The 16,353-nt window shown below is 40.0% G+C and overlaps 3 protein-coding genes across 6 annotated transcripts; 2 read left to right on the forward strand and 1 right to left on the reverse strand.

Annotated features, from left to right (window-relative positions):
* The first annotated feature begins 976 nt into the window (after window positions 1-976).
* Window positions 977-8,210, forward strand: zc4h2 (zinc finger, C4H2 domain containing). Its single transcript, XM_056383523.1, has 5 exons — window positions 977-1,135; window positions 1,826-1,997; window positions 2,254-2,426; window positions 6,981-7,143; window positions 7,509-8,210. Exons 1-5 carry the CDS (start codon window positions 1,083-1,085, stop codon window positions 7,620-7,622), a joined length of 675 nt encoding a protein of 224 aa, XP_056239498.1. The 5' UTR covers window positions 977-1,082; the 3' UTR covers window positions 7,623-8,210.
* LOC130173947 (uncharacterized) lies at window positions 8,153-9,675 on the reverse strand. Of its 3 annotated transcripts, none has more exons than XM_056383522.1 (4): window positions 9,540-9,672; window positions 9,053-9,161; window positions 8,799-8,951; window positions 8,153-8,688 (listed from the first exon to the last, which is right to left on the reverse strand). In XM_056383522.1, the coding sequence occupies exons 1-4, from the start codon at window positions 9,617-9,619 to the stop codon at window positions 8,452-8,454; spliced, it is 579 nt and encodes a 192-aa protein (XP_056239497.1). In that variant the 5' UTR covers window positions 9,620-9,672; the 3' UTR covers window positions 8,153-8,451. The 3 variants fall into 3 exon arrangements, with proteins under 3 accessions (XP_056239497.1, XP_056239495.1, XP_056239496.1); XM_056383520.1 differs by having other exon boundaries at window positions 9,053-9,410; window positions 9,540-9,668; XM_056383521.1 differs by having other exon boundaries at window positions 9,053-9,675.
* Window positions 9,676-11,357: 1,682 nt separating this feature from the next.
* On the forward strand, window positions 11,358-14,211 carry LOC130173423 (ankyrin repeat and SOCS box protein 12-like). 2 transcript variants are annotated; one of them, XM_056382694.1, is made up of 4 exons: window positions 11,358-11,546; window positions 11,922-12,245; window positions 13,196-13,724; window positions 13,824-14,211. In XM_056382694.1, the coding sequence occupies exons 2-4, from the start codon at window positions 11,961-11,963 to the stop codon at window positions 13,967-13,969; spliced, it is 960 nt and encodes a 319-aa protein (XP_056238669.1). In that variant the 5' UTR covers window positions 11,358-11,546; window positions 11,922-11,960; the 3' UTR covers window positions 13,970-14,211. The 2 variants fall into 2 exon arrangements, with proteins under 2 accessions (XP_056238669.1, XP_056238670.1); XM_056382695.1 differs by having other exon boundaries at window positions 11,358-11,541.
* The last annotated feature ends 2,142 nt before the right edge of the window (window positions 14,212-16,353 follow it).

Consider the following 16,353-nt stretch of genomic DNA (forward strand, 5'->3'; position numbering starts at 1 on the left):
TTAATTTTGCGGTTGGTGTGGAGGTGTGTTTAGTTGTAGGCTTGTCAATAACTGCTCATATTGTACACAAGAGAGTGTTTATGGTCTCTAACAAAGGCTTTCACCAGCATTTTGCTCAAGAAACCCTCCCCCACCCCTGCAGATAATTATGTTTTGCAATAAAAGTTCTGTATTGCTTAGAAGGCAAATTCAAAGACAGAGTCTATAACAAATTATAATCTTCAGGTCTCCAAATTCCCAGGAAAACATACTAAGGATATGACCTCCATGCAGTGGTGGAGCATTACTATGTACATTTTCTCAATAACAGTACTTATCTATAATTATGAGGTACTTGCACTTTACTTGAGCATTGCTATCATACTTCGTCTACTTCGATATTTCAGATATAAGTATCAGACTTTTTAATCCACTATACTTTTTATAGAAAAGTAGTCATTGGTTACATTTACGTAGAAAAATAGATTAATGTTTTGCATAAAAACTGGGGCATTAGCTTACGAAATACAATCCACTCTTATAGAATAAACAACTCAAAACTATGTAAAATAATTAAATTAGCTCCACCTCAAGCTACATTAAAATTAATGAATGTAGTTCTTTTACCTAGAGTATTTCTTCCTTCAGGTAGGCATATTGCTGCTTTCAATTAAGTAATATTTATTCCATCACACGCTACAGCCCTGATAGCTAACATAATAATTAGAGAGGAATTTACTCCATACTTTCCCTTGAGATGACCATGATATATTTTCCCCTCATTCCCCCTTCACTATTGAGTATTTTCAATCAAGTATTATTCATTAATTTACTAAATGTAACAGTTAATGTAATTGTTGGAGTGAAGTTGTTTCAATCACGGTGTAAAAGATAGTTTACGGGACAGTGGATACCAGTTGACTCACAGGTTGAGTGTGGCAGAGTGCGTGGTACTACTCACTACACGTAGCCACGGTTTCACATTGCGGGCGCGTGCTCTTGTGCGCGTTCACCCGGGCTATTGTGTTTTTATCAACAAGGAGACCACCGTGGCCTTACGGGTAACAGAGCCAGCCAGCTGAAAGACAAGGGACCGCTAAACCATGGCGGACGAACAAGAAATAATGTGCAAATTAGAAAATATCTTGGAAATACGGTAAGACTTGGTCGTGGAATGAAATCAGTGGTTGCCAGATGTTTGACACCGACTGTGTACATTATGTTAGCTAACGTTAGCCGGCCAAGAATAAGCCCCAGGCTTCGCTTTTGTTGCTGAGCTAGCTAACATTAGCCGGTCTGCTGTGAACCCTTTCACTAGGTTTTTGCTCCTCTTGTATAACGTTAGCTTGTCTCCTACAGGCTTACCAGACAATTGCTACAGGTTAAATAACAGATGAATACACACGAGCTGTAGATAGGGTGCATGTTCGGATCATACACGTATCAACAATCCAGATGTGTATCAACAAAATGCCAGATGTGCGCTGCCAATAATTGCTGTGGGTAAGCTAACTACTTAGCTACAGGCTTAGCGGTCTGTCAATAATTCACTTCACGGTGGCAGAATGGTGTTTATTTACCATTGTGTTTTCTTTGCAAGAATTGATAACAAAGTAAGAGAACAGATTAGTTCACGGCTGGAGTAATTGGGCAATCCACTTGACATTAATGCAGAACATCTATTAGGTTTATACTAAATTTGCACAAATTGTAAGCAATGCATATATGATGGAAAACAATGTGTGTTGGTTTAAATTTTGTTGTTTTTGTGAAAAAATCTCTTATTTGCATTTGTTAGAAAGATTATTTGACAGCTGCTGTCTTTTGTCTGTGCCACTCGCTTCAGGAACAAGACTATCCAGATGCAAAAAATCAAGTCTCGTCTGAAGATTGAGTTTGAGGCTCTGGAGTCCGAGGAGAAACATCTCAAAGAGTACAAACAGGAGATGGATCTCCTTCTACAAGAGAAAATGGCACATGTGGAGGAGCTGCGGCTCATCCATGCAGATATCAATGTGGTGAGTGAGTGCTACACAGACAAAAGAAGCCTCTATAGAGATAGGGTGACTGAAATCTCAGTACAGCTTTAAGATGAGTACAATTCAGCAATGATATTGACAATAAAAATATTTGACCAACAACAAATAAAGATATTGTGGATTCAATTTCAGTGCCAGTAATATTATCAGTGTTAAATACACAATGTCTAGGCAAACACAAATAGTTTATCCTGAGCATATTTCATGTACATTTCTCAAATATCTGTCCTTTCAGATGGAGAGCACCATCAAGCAGTCGGAGAATGACCTGAATAAGCTGCTAGAAACAACTCGCCGCCTGCATGATGAGTACAAACCTCTGAAGGAGCATGTTGATGCCCTCAGGATGACTTTAGGTCTACACAGACTCCCTAACCTCAATGAAGAAGAGGAGAAGCTCTCCTTAGAGTAAGTATACATACACATAAACAAACTCACACACAAAAAGCATGCAAGGCACACTGAAGTTCTTTTGAACAGATGTTGCTTGATGCAGTTGACAGACATGTTTTATGTCATCTTTAGGTTTCATAAAAGTTTCTTATTAACATAGGTTACAGGTTTTCACAGCCATTTTTGACGCATGTTGTACATCGGAATACCTACAAAAGTATTTTTGACTACATATTAAAGGTAACTTTCAACATGTGTATGATACGCTTAAGCATGCAATGAACAGTTTTCATTTTAACTTCATAACTTCATTGCTTCACGTCATTCACAAACACAAAATACAGTAAATGTAAAATCCTGTCTTTATGGCACATCTTCAGTGTAACCACACAGATTCTCCTATATAAAGTACGACACAAAGACAACAGAAGCTCACTTCCAGTGCAAAGGGAAAGGGGAAAATATAGCAGCTAGCTGACTATATAAATATTAATTGGTCACAGTCAAGGTACATTTGATTTGCATGCCTCACAGAGTGATTGCCGCAACAGATGACATTTCAGTGCACATCGTCATAGTGTTGCTGAACAGAATGTGATGCATGAAGTACTATGAAAAAGCTTTAGAAACAAGTATCTTCATATTGAAATTGTGTACTGTGCAAAGTCCAAAGTCAATCAGCTCACAGGGACATAATAAGTAATTTTGTTGATATTGTGTAATTATACATGACAGTGCAGATAAATGTAGCATAAAGTATACAAAGAAAAATTATCCAAGAATTGAGCTTTGTGGCACACCACAGAATTACGAGGCGGCTGCCCTCTGTCAAATTTTGTGCCGTCTCCAGCTCTCAACAAAACTCCTGAAAGGGTGTCTTCATGAAAACCTAAAACAAGTATTTCAATCAGTTGAATTCTGTAATTTGGAACTGCAGTTGTGGCATGACACCAATGTGGTGGCACTGTAACTGCCAAGAGGAAGAATAGAGATGCAACTTTCCTCAAGTTAAGTAAGAACTAAACTACAACGTGTCCCTACAGCAGGAATGTGTCAGGTGGTGCTACCCTGATATTTAGTGGTTCAAACTGGTTATTATTTTGTATCCAAGCATGTCCCGTTTCTTAAAAAGGTTTCCTAAGTAAATGTTACATTCCCATCAGTAATCATGAGGGCAAGTGAAACAGTGCAGACATCACCTGATTATTACAGGCATTTAACAAGTAATAATTCATGTTACTGACGAGATAAGTAAATTTAAATTTAACCACAAGAAGTGGAAGGGAGCAGTAATGAAGAGGATCAGACAGGACGAGGTATCAAGGCAAGGGTGTGAAGTCATTAGGACTGTTAAACACAAAGCTGACATTTACATGATTTTAATGTCACGTTCTATTCACTTTCATTCATCTTCCCCAAAGACATTTTAAGCTACCTGAATTGTAGTGTTTTGTAAATACTTCAAAAGTAGATTAAGTTTAAAAACTGAATCTGTACTGCAAACAGAAAGTAGCATAGCCATTTGACACACCGTCATTGTGGATATTTAAGAGATAAGATATTAAGTTGGGGGCATGAGTTAAACCTTATCTTGTTGTTATACATTTCCAGGAATAAATTGAGCAGATTTCTGAGTTAACCTGAAAATGAAAATGCAATTTGACCAATGTAGTGTAACATTGTGCAATAGTAAATCTGTAATCAAAGCATGCATATAAATAGCTACAGTTAATAATTTTCCTGACAGTCATGTTGGGTGGTGAGGGATAGTACATGTTACAGCAGTCACATATGCTAGTGGCTGGTTTAGCAGCGTAACCAAAATTTGGAATGTCGCCGTGGCGATGACGGGATGGTTGTAGGTCATGAGAATCTGGGACTACTGCCTAGTAGAGATGTCTATGCTAGGATCAGATGGCTCAGATGTCAAAGGCAAATTGTAGTTCCCTGCCCTCTTGTCAGTGTGTCGTAGTCTTTTTGTGAGGATGGGAAGTGCAGATAACAGGGTGGGGCTTATTCTTTAGGTGCTGCTAGATGGAGCGAAGCTGAAGTGTGATGGAGAACTTAAACTTGATGCAGTTTGGTTATGAGACAGATACTTCCCTACATTAAGGGAATATCATTTGAGTGGGAGATAATCTTACTGTGTGGCCGTCAGTGGTCTGAAAAACCTGAATGGTTTGTCTGATTCTATTATTTAGTCTCTGATCTTTATGGGTTGTTGGCCAAATGTCCATGGCCCTTATAAAATCTTTGGAATATCTCAAGCAAGTGGGACATTGTTTCTTGAAAGTTATGTTTGGTGCACCATACACATTTCAATCACTTCCATTGTACTGGTGGTGGCAACAGAAGCAGCAAATATCTTAAAACATTGACCTATTAAATCAACACTACAAAGTCTGTGAGACTAGGTACCATGAGGAGTAAATGGAAAAATAGCAGTAGTAGTACTTATCAAAAACTCTGCATGTTTAAAAAAATATTTTTTCTTCATGTAATGTTAGAGTCTCAGTAGCTAATTTTACATTCTTTAACATGTCTAGGTGGTAACATTGAGGACCTTTTGAATATTTTAAAGCTTAAAGACAAGTTTTCTGATAGGGGTTCTCTTGATGAGACATGCGTGTCTGCCTATTCAGAAATTCAGATCAAACTAACTTTCCCCTTTGTCCAAATTCTCTGGCTCCAGAATCAGAGACAAAGATGCTGTTATCCACCACATTGCTGGCACACAGAGAGGGGCTGGCAGGTAGAATCTGAACTCACAAACGGCTCTCTGACGAGCGTCAATAGTAGATGATTGCACAGTTCACTATAGAGCAAATCTTAGCCGTTTGTGCTACAATATGAAAGTGAGGTTGATCCCAGTGGTGGATTAGGAGACTCAGGTAACCCAAGGGTTAGCTTTTGTTAATTTCATCATGCACATTTTGATTTGTAAGAGTTAAATAGAGAAAGAGAAACACCCAGTGAATGACTCTATCAAGCTCTAAATACAGAACAGTGTGCAACTGGCCAGGAGCCTTTATGACGAGTGACTGGGTTATTTATGGGGGAGGGGTGTAATAGGGCCATGGGTCATGTTCATGTTTTCAAGTGTATGTTAGGACAGTTATAGAGAAATCCTTTTTAACTGAGATTATTTTCTTCTATTGTACATTGTGCTAAAATACAGAAATGATTCTAACCCCTGCTCACTTTTGGATTTTCTTTCCAACTCAGAAGTGCTTAGGGGATTTTAAAAAATGAATTGTAACTTCTCATTTTTGTTGGGTGGGATGTTGCATGTACTGCAAATTTCCTTAATGAATAAATAGTGGCATAACAATTCTCCAAACTAATTTAAATTTTTTTTAATCTTACCACAATTAGTTTTTGTTACATTAGTGAAGTTACGAGAGGTCAACAGCTGCAGCAGTGGCAGTGGGTCAGGGCTGGGGTATCTTGGTTCCCTTATCCGTATCACTATATAAGATTGTGGTTTCGTTCACGGTTTTAGAATCGTTTCACCCATAAAAATTAAGAGCTTTAGTTTTGAGGCAGAGTGCTGAAACACTGCTGCTCTGCAAGCTGACAGCATTGTTGGCAGGCTGACTTCTCAGGCTTTGTGCTGTGTGGAAGCTTGGATGAGTTCATTTCTGACCAGGTGGTAGTTATCTCCGTTTGACTTCATGGTGGCATGCTCCTCGAATGTTCCCTGAGTTTACGAGATAGTCAGAAAGTTGTGGCTTGTCCACTGTTGTTCTTCAGTGGTTTTTCTTTGAGGACAGAACTCATCACAGAGAGAGATTTATGATGGTGTGTGGGGAGATGTTAAAACTATCACTCACATTTTGCTGCCAGCAAAGTCATTCTAGAGTCATTTTACGTAATAGTAATAGTGCCTACTGCAATTGTATTACAAGGTGTGATGGAACAACTTTGGAGAAAATTAAGTCACACCTCACAGGCCTGTGGAGTGTTAGGTACATTTTAAGCTACTCAGCGAGAGTGATACATCAGCACAAAACAGAGCACTCTACACCTCAGTAATGGCAAAAAGAAAAAAAAATCCTGGCTGAAATACTAACTTATATGAAAACAAGAATGATATATCATCCGTATCAAATAAACTTCTATTAACCATGAATTATTGTAATGAGTGTGGTAATGTAGTGCTTGTAAATAGGCTTTGATACAGGAAATACAACCTATTAAATTTGTCCTGGGAATGCTCAAAGTTCTTCTCTATCATAAACCTATTTTGAGAGAAACCAGAGAGCGTAATGAAATGGGATATCACTTTTTTTTTTTTTTGAAAATGGGCCAGTCAGGCATAAAGTCCAAGGCCAAATTTCTTTCCCAGCCCTCTCTTGCCCACACACACAGAGACACACTCGCATGCATGCAGACAAACACTCTCACAATGACTGTACTTTTGCTCACAGTTGAACGTAAAAAGAAGATATCAGCTCAACTATTATTTTCTCCAATTCCATCCATCCCCCCATACACAGCATAGATGATCATAAGCTCTAAATAAGAATTGCATCTAGCTGGGTTCTTCTCTTTCTTTTCTTTCAACAGTTACTTTGAGAAGCAGAAAGCCGAGTGGCAGAAAGAGCCACATGAGCCCGCCATCCCAGAATCCCTTGCTGCTGCTGCCGCGGCAGCACAGCAGCTTCAGGTGTCCAGGAAGCAAGATGCCCGCCAGACAGCAACCTTCAGACAGCAACCCCCACCTATGAAGGTATTACTCCTGTTAACTTTAACTACCTTCAATAGGGATGTAAAAGTAAATTATTTTTTTTAATAGTCAGTGGATGGTCTGAGCTAATAAAAGCAGCCATTTTATTTATTTTATTTCACAGCTGATTAAGCTGCACTTTGGATAATTTCTTTCCTAATAATAAAAGGCAGTGTGAATTTCCAAGATGTAATTGGCTCTGAACTATGCCATACATGGAGAAAATGGTAAGAAAACAAACAACCCTAGATGTAAATGAATAAAAGGCGTTGTCAGGTACCACCAGACTAAGTTCCTTGCTTATCTCTACAAGACAACAAAAACATCATGTGAAGTAACTGTTCTGAAATTTTCTCCCCTCTCTCCAGGCTTGCCTGTCCTGCCATCAGCAAATTCATCGTAATGCTCCCATCTGCCCATTGTGCAAAGCCAAGAGTCGCTCCCGCAACCCAAAGAAGCCCAAGAGGAAGCCAGATGAGTAGATCCTACTCCACCTTCAGCTTCAGTAGGGTTTAAAGGGAACTGGTCCAATACACTGATTGAAGATAAACCATGTACATAACAGTATATGGTTGAAATAACAGATCTGTGCTTCATTCAGTCCCCACTTTAATAGTAACTTGTTAAATAATCTGTCAACAATTGATCAAGGATCCAATAATGTCATTCTGTTGTTTGTTTTTATTAGTGCTTTGGATGTGTTTATATGTAACTGTATGACTTCCATAGTAGGTTTACTAGCCCCTAAACATTGTAACTGCAATAATGCAAAAAGGGAACTTGATAAAATGTCCAAATAACTTTGCCCACCTTGCTATTGTTTATTGCCTTAGATATTGTACTGTGTTTCCTAATTTTTTAGTGCATGCGCGCTTCCATGACTGTCTGTTGTGTATTATTTGTGCTGATATAAAATTGAATAGTTTTAATTGCGAAGTTAAATAAAACACAATGTTGTTTTAATGTTTACAGTGTTCAAGTGACCACAAACTGGACAAAAACTTGCTTTGGATAGTGTTGTGTTTAACTTTAATACAGTGATAACAAAATAAATGGCTGTTTTGTACTGACCTTGTTACCATGTTCTTCTTTTGTGCTCAGAACAAAGGCTACACCCTTGTTCTAGTGGTGTGAAGGTAAACATCAACCGCTGTATCTTAAAAAGGTAACACAGTCAACATATGGATCAATGTTTATTGGGCAAATGTGTGGGTTTGGCCTGTGTGTGAAAATAAGAGGTAGGAATATGTTTGACTCCACCACAACATTGTCTCTTTTATTGTATTAATACTTTGCCCATCATGTCTGCAGCTATCTGTCTGGAAAAGGACAGCGAGGTCTTGCTAAATGAGTTCCTGTAGCGTTTTTGTCAGGGTGACCCCTCATTTCATCTGTTGCCAGGGCAACTCCACGTTCCTTAGTGGTTGCTAAGGCAACCCCAGGTTGCTGTGACCCGCATATCTTCACCAAGTAGTTCCTCCCAAAACCAGTGAGGGGCATCGGAGGACTTAGGGAAACTTTGCACAAACTCGCCCCACTCCTATAATCCTACAAACAAGGAAGAATTGTTTATGTCAGTAAATATCAGACCAGTCCAACTGGCATAAATATTAGTGACAGGTATGACATGGAGTTGGTCTGTACTTAAAGTTACTTACCTCGTGGCTCATGTGTGTGCTTAGTCTGGCCGTCAGTGTTTGGAACTGCAGTTGTGTCTTCTTCCTCCAGATAAAACTTTTCAAGGCCAGAAAAGCTTGTTCCTGCTCACACACACTGCAGACAGCGGGATCATGGAGCTCCACCTCTGCAGCCTGCCACAAAAGATAAACACACCGAGTGAAGAAATCAGGCATTTTTCTACAGTTATATCGACCACATCGTAAAACTGAGTCACATAAAATCGTCTCCTGACCCGTCTCATCTGCTCCTTGATGGTTTTGAGCCTCAGCATTGAGATGAGTTGAATTGGAACGGGCTGGACTTCGGGGCCTTGACACATGAGGCCGGGGGAGGATTGGTGTCTGTCCCGTTTGGTACAGTCAGGGAGAGGGAGGTTACTCTCTCTGTAATCTCTTAACTCGCCCCCTGCTATAACTTGTCTTCCAGTTTCATACCTCTCCCTCCCTCTGCCTCCTTTATGTTTATTATTTCTCTCCTCCTCCTCCTCTGCTGAGGAGTATGGGTGCTGCTGTTTAATTTGAACACGAGAAATCATTGTTCTGCAGTAACTTCTTAGGGCGTCCTCCTCCATATTGTAGAAACTACAACACCTGGAAGCGGTTTAAATTGTGTCTCATGAGTTAGACGGCGACATTAGGGTAATAATCCCTGATAATAACTGATTCTAACGTTTACGTAGTGACGTTAGGTTAACAAGGTGAAGCTAATAAACCGAGTACCTTAACCACGTATCTTCTTCCGGTCCTGCCAGACTATTCTGTGGCGTTTTGAAAGGTCTGAAACTACAAACAAAAGTCATTAAGAAAATGATTTTCCTCTCCAACAAACTGTGTTTACCCCTCTTCTTTTACTGTTTACTACAGCCGCACTTCCCGCTATCGGTGCATCACTACCGCCCTCTGGTGGTCGACACGAGCACGTGAAGGAGAATTATTTAGATGCCATTCAAGGAATTTATTGTCATCAAGTTTATTTACTATTAATAATATCACCTGATTCGTTCACACTGTCATATATATGTGTGTGTCGATAGATAGATAGATAGAAAGATAGATAGATAGATACTTTATTTATTCCCTAGGGGAAATGAATGTGTCCATTAGCTCATTGTTGATAATAATAATATTAATGATAAAAACAGTTGATAATAAATAAACAATAATAATTAGATTAGTCCACTTCCTTTGGCTGAGGTGTTGTGTATATATATATAATACGGTATTATTTTTTGTTACTACAATCAACTGTAATGTGGGAAGTAAAAAATGATCGTTTGGCAAACCTTTGATACAATATCACATATGTACGAACAGAATCATTCTAAGCTGGTGATGTGTTGGCTTTACATAACTTGGCAGTGACATATAATGCTATTTTGTCTGGGGTAAGAATAAAAAAAGAGTAGTGATCAAAATTGGATGAAATTGTGGTTATGGCAAATATCGGCGATGCAGTTTAAAATCATGACTTTTATTATCATCATAATAATAATGAATAATATAAAATTTATAATTACTTTTTCTGGCCTTTTTCAAAGAAGTCAGTGATGGATGGCTGAATTTCCAATGGTTGCTTTGGTTTCAAGGTCCTGATATTGTTGATATTTGCTCATATTCGCTCTGCCATGGCTGACTGGGACACTGGGTTAAAGAATGGAGCCACACCTAATGCTATTAGTAACACCTGTGCTTTTCCTACTGTGACAAGTCAAAATGTGCGCCGTGAAAAAAAGCCTATTTTATTGTACTGCAATTCCTGATTGCTCTTGTTTTATCACGGTTCTTGGGTTGGGATGTTTGCATTAAAACTGAACCTTGCTTGTCCACATTTAATTGTTCCATGTCTGTGTGCTGAAGTAAATAAACATATACATGAATAACTAAGTAAAGGTCCTTCATGTATTCGTACCATGGCAGGAATCCGGACTCTTGTGCCATCTGCTGAAAGAATGTGGTGTGTCGCAGCTTTCCTACCAGACATGGGGGAGTATGAAGACGGGTGGGTTTGGCAGAGGAACAGCTGCCTGACTGCTCCTCCAGAACTTCTGACAGTCACGCAGCTGACACGTACTAAAATGGCTGCCTCGGTGTGAATCAGGGAGACAGGGTGATAACAGGTCACTAGACCAGAAAAATCTGTTTTTCTCATAGATTATTTGGTGTTATCATCCCATTGAGAAGTTGGGGTGGGAATGCAGTTGTGGGCTGTTGCTTCGCTAATACCCGCTGAAAATGCTGGTGAAGAATTCTTCCATGGTTAACACTGACACAGAGACACAGATGTCTCCATTTCATTTTTGTTTTTATCCGGGACACAGGGAAAGACGAAGTCACACTCACCAATCACAGACTGAGTGTCACAAGTCTATCACCTTTCTAATTATAAACCTGAGCCCTGACTCTCCAAGAATGGAAGTTTAGCCAGGCCCATCTGTGGCCTAAAATTAGCCCCCACCCCCCAGAAAGGAGCTCTGCCCCCTCTGTTGGCTAATACACACACACACACACACACACACACACACACACACACACACACACACACACACACACACTGCACTTTTTCACAACTTACAGCTTCTGTACAAGCATCACACACTACTTGGAGGAGCTTTCTTTCTTGCTTTCTTTCTTTCTTTCTTTCTTTCTCCCACGTGACTTGGAATGGAAATTTGAAAGGTTTTAACTTTGAATATTTCTGGAAATCATATCATCTAGCAACAAGGTGAGGTAAGTGTCTTGTTTCAGTAAGTACCCGTTTGCAGCTGTTGACACAAACATTGTAACTTTGTTTCTACTGAGCAAAGTCTGTGGACACAGTGGGAAAGTATTCATTTTGTGTGTCTATGAGTAAAAGGCACTCAGAAGCCTCGCGTATTATGTCTGCTCTGTCTATTTTGATGATGATTTGCCATATATAAAATAACTGTATCATGTAAACAAACTACTTTGGCTTTGTACTGTATGGTCATGGTAGGAAACTGTCATGGGCTTCCATGGTTAAACTTGATAAAGACCATGTGTAACAAAATTAACTCAAAATGACAAGAGAATTTCAGCTGTGTATGTGTCTGAGTGCATCATCTTCTTTTTCTGTCACTGCAGATGGAGGGGCTTTGACTTTCACTAGCCTGGAGTTACATTATGGTTCTGGGCCAAGCTGTCAACATGAGTTTGATGGACATTTCTAAGATTTTCTCCCTGCTGCAGCCTAGGGAAGAGGATGAGGACAATGAGCAGTGTCAGGCCTTGAACAATGCCGTGAGCAGGGACGATGTGACTCTGCTCTCTGAGCTCCTGTCTCAGGAGAATTACAGGAGGTCTATCAATGCTCGGAGCGGGTGGGGGGTGCCGGTAACACCCTTGCGCACTGCTGCCGCTCTGGGACACCTGAGGTGCCTGGAGTTGCTGTTGGAGCACGGTGCAGAGGTGAGATTCAGAGAGAGCAGTTTGTTGTACGACTTTCAAATGAGGATGATGAGATGGATTTTTGAGAGTGGGTGTGGAGGGGGCGAGTGGGACTCTACAGCTGCGCCTGCTGGTGGGTGTAATGGATACAAGTATCCTATTTAATAACCAAAATGATATACTGCACTCTGGCTCACACATTTCATTTAAAAGCCAAGAAAGGTTCTCACATTGTTCATGCAGGTCTTTTTCCTTTATTAAAAATGAGGGGTAAGAAATGAGAGGTGAGATTTTCATCACATTTTACACCTTGTGCATTAAAGGAACAGTGTGTAGGATTTAGGAGGATTCTATTAAAACTCATAATTATGTTTTCATTAGTGTATAATAAGCTGAAACTAAGAATTGTTGTGTTTTTGTTAGCTTAGAATAAGCCTTTCATAGCTACATAAGGAGTCGGTCTGGCTCTAGAGAAGGCCTTTTGTGTTTTTACGTTACCTGAAGGCCACCGTAGTTTCTCCTACACGCTTTGCTGGATGTCACTAAATCCTACACATTGGTCCTTTAAAGCTGCTAGAATTAATATTTTTATATGAACTATAGATCAAATGACTATGTGCAATATAAAAGAGATCACTAGTAGTGACAAGTCCAAACAAAACAGTTACCCAACTCTGCAGCTGACCTCAGTCGTCTGTAACCTTTTAGCATGTTTTAGTTTTGGTTTTGGTCAGTGTAACTCTGCTGTTATCAACATTGTTTACAGATGTTAGACAGCTGTTTTCAGTGAAAAAGTTCTGTTAAACTCACTGTAAACTAGCTGCCCAACACCAAGTGGCAGCTGGACAAAGTTAGTGAGGTGGTCATCTATCTAGTGCCACTTTAAGTTCTTGGATCTTCAAACCACTATTTGCCCGGAGTGTGTTTCCTAGCGCTAAACCATGCTGATGTTCTCCTGTGTTTGAATCCAGATTGACAGCCTGGATGTGAAGGCCCAGACGCCTCTGTTCACAGCTGTCAGTGGGAAACATCTGGACTGTGTGGTTGCTCTGCTAAAGGCCGGGGCTGATCCTAATGGCAGCCAGTACAACAACTGCTCTCCGGTGCTGACCGCGGCCCGGGAGGGTGATGTAGACGTGCTCCGAGAGCTGCTACGGTTTGGCGCCGAGGTGGATGTCAGACCCAAAGTACCAGAGTGGGCATCCAATGCCACAGCCTGCAGAGGGCCCCTTTATATCTCAGCTGTTTATGGACACCTGGACTGCTTTAAACTGCTCCTTTTGCATGGGGCCAACCCCAACTACAACTGCACAGATGAGAAGATGCTGGCCAGGATAAAGCAGCCAAAGACAGTTCTGGAGGTGTGTCTCCGTTATGGCTGCGGGGTGGAGTACATCCAGCTTCTTATAGACTTTGGGGCAGATGTGTATCTTCCTACACTGATCATTGACAAGACTACAAAGCAGAATGAAGCTCTGCTTTTACTGCTCAAGGAAAGAGGTGAGACACTGATCATAGTAGATTCAGTCAGAGCTGCTCTGTGAAATGTCTGAAAAAGCAAATGTTGATCTACCTTTGTTTTTTCTGTTTCTGCTCCAGTTTGTCCCAAAACACTGATGTCTCAGACTCGGATGGCAATTCGAAGACACATCTCCTGTGCTAATAAAGAACCCGCCATTGACAGTTTGGACGTTCCTATAATCCTGAGAAACTACCTGAAGCATGACACCTCTGAACTCGTATGATGCCCATGCTAACGTCAAGAGATATGTCCAGTGAATTTTATTTTTACCTCGTTGCTTTACACCCATGACTGGATAATTAATTTCTGGCTTTGCCATTTCTGGTTTTCCCCGCAAGTAGGACGAGATAACGGATACTTACACAACCAATCTCAAAGTGCACACTGTGTAATATTTTTATGTGGTTCCTTTAGAGGTCACTTTACTGTCACAGTGCAATAAAGTCTTTTTCTTTTTATTAATTATTTATGAAGTTTTCACTTTGTGACTTCCTGTAGATCTATGTATTAAATAGCTAAAGTTTATATGATTTTCTATCTCTGCAAAGCTGATAGAACCACAAACAGCAGATCATAGTTAAGGGCTCCGTCTTGGAAAATCTGCCATGTCCTTGGGAAGTGTAACACCATGGCTGACCACTAGAGACCACAGTAACACTGCATATTGCTCTTGTCCACATTTGAGGCTTCTTATGGACAATTTTGATCTATATATACCTCTTTGTGTAACCTTAGGCTCTGTCCCTTTTACAGGTGTCTTTACACAATCACATATAGTCTCACTTCAGTTGCTTAGACATCCAGACACAACTGGAGGAACACTCACACACACACACACACACACACACACACACACACACACACGCACATACTGTCTGCATCACACCGGGATGTCTTAGATCTTGCTTGAAAAACAGTCTTGCATCTGTGGACTTCAAAACATTAGGAAGCGGAGCGATCAGCCAGCACTTCAGCACGGCCAACTGGGAGAATATATTTGCATAAGTCTCATTACTTATTGATTACAGTGTAGTTATTTGCAGGGTACAATTTTTGGTTGGAAGTTTGTTGAATTTTTCTTTTTTCTTTAGTGGCTTGTGAACACCAGTCTGACAATGTTCTTATCTAATCTCATGTTTTTAATTCTAAGTACGGCCTTTCATTTGTGTCATGTCCAGGAGTTAATGTGTCAGCTGTTGGGAATGGGGGGGGGGGGGGGGGGGGGGGGAGGAGCTAACAAACAGGAAATGATGTCACACGACAGGAAACCCAGCACAATGCTCTTACTCACACTTTGACGCCTTGACAAGCAGTTCTGTAGAGGTTTTATTTTCAACAAAAGTACAGCTATATCAGATATGGATTGATTTTTACAGCGAAGTACAACATATTCCCAGTGCTTCTGATTACATCAAAACATATAATGTACATACAGTTGACATCTCCACTCTCCCATTCACAGTTTCTGGATTGAATAGGCATTATTTTTAAGGTTTTTCATTTCTACAACAAATAATCAAACTCAAAGGGCTGCAAGAAAGAAAATGACAAATGTTTGCATATGGTGACAAAGGATGTGGATAATGTGAGTAAATTCTTCTGTGATAGGCAAAAATCCAGACCTCAAACTAGATGGTAATATACAATGGATATATTTCAAAAGTGGGATGTCAGTCTTCTGTTTACCTTGTTGTAACTGCACACCACATCGATATATGGCTCATTGAAGACTCTGTTGTACCCTGACTATTCTGAAACAACTCAGGACTGCATAACCAACCACAAGGAGTTCCTACTGAAGATGTCGCTATGCTAAATGTAAGTGAACGTGGTTACTGGCTGATGTACACCCTGGACTAAAAGAAATTACAGAAATCTGAGCTCTGGACAGTCTGCTAACTTGGCTGTCTTGGTTTTATGACCGGAAAGAGATATTAAAAAAAAAAAAAAACTGCTCAGAAGGCTGTCCTCTCAGCTCGCAGTACAAGGTCAGACTGATAATTATATAAGAAAAATAAAACCAATATATACATCCTTTTAACAATGTGGCCAAAATGGTGCTATTTAATACTGCATTCAATAAATACAAGTGAGGAATTAATTTGTACTGTCAAGTCATTGTACTTCAAAGAATCATCTGCCATCTGAAACAAGAGCATGATATGAATTGCAATGCAGTACTGTGTGTGTGTGTGTTTGTGTGTGTGTGTGTGTTTGTGTGTGTGTGTGTGTGGGTGCGTGCGTGCGTGCATGTGTGTGTGTCTTCAGGATTATGTTTATTTTTAGCTCATCCCAAGAGGTTTCGCATTTATTCAGCTCTTCTGCTTGACTACAAATCTATACACAAACACCCATGATCGGTGCTAACTCCTATTTGGTTCTCTGTTGTCATAAAAAATTATACCCGTTTAGCCTCAGCTGTTAATGCCATTCCAAAAAAAACAAACCAAAAAAAAAAAAAAAAACAAACCAAAAAAAAAACCCCCTGCAGTTTGGACCATGACAGTGTAGGTTGGAGTCAAAGAAAAGAAAAAGAAAATAAGAATAAAGGTCTAAAAATAATGTTACAGTTTATAGTACCCATTATATCTGGGCAAAGAGAGCATC

Source organism: Seriola aureovittata, chromosome 8 (genome assembly GCF_021018895.1).
Source record: "Seriola aureovittata isolate HTS-2021-v1 ecotype China chromosome 8, ASM2101889v1, whole genome shotgun sequence".
Lineage (NCBI taxonomy): Eukaryota > Metazoa > Chordata > Actinopteri > Carangiformes > Carangidae > Seriola > Seriola aureovittata.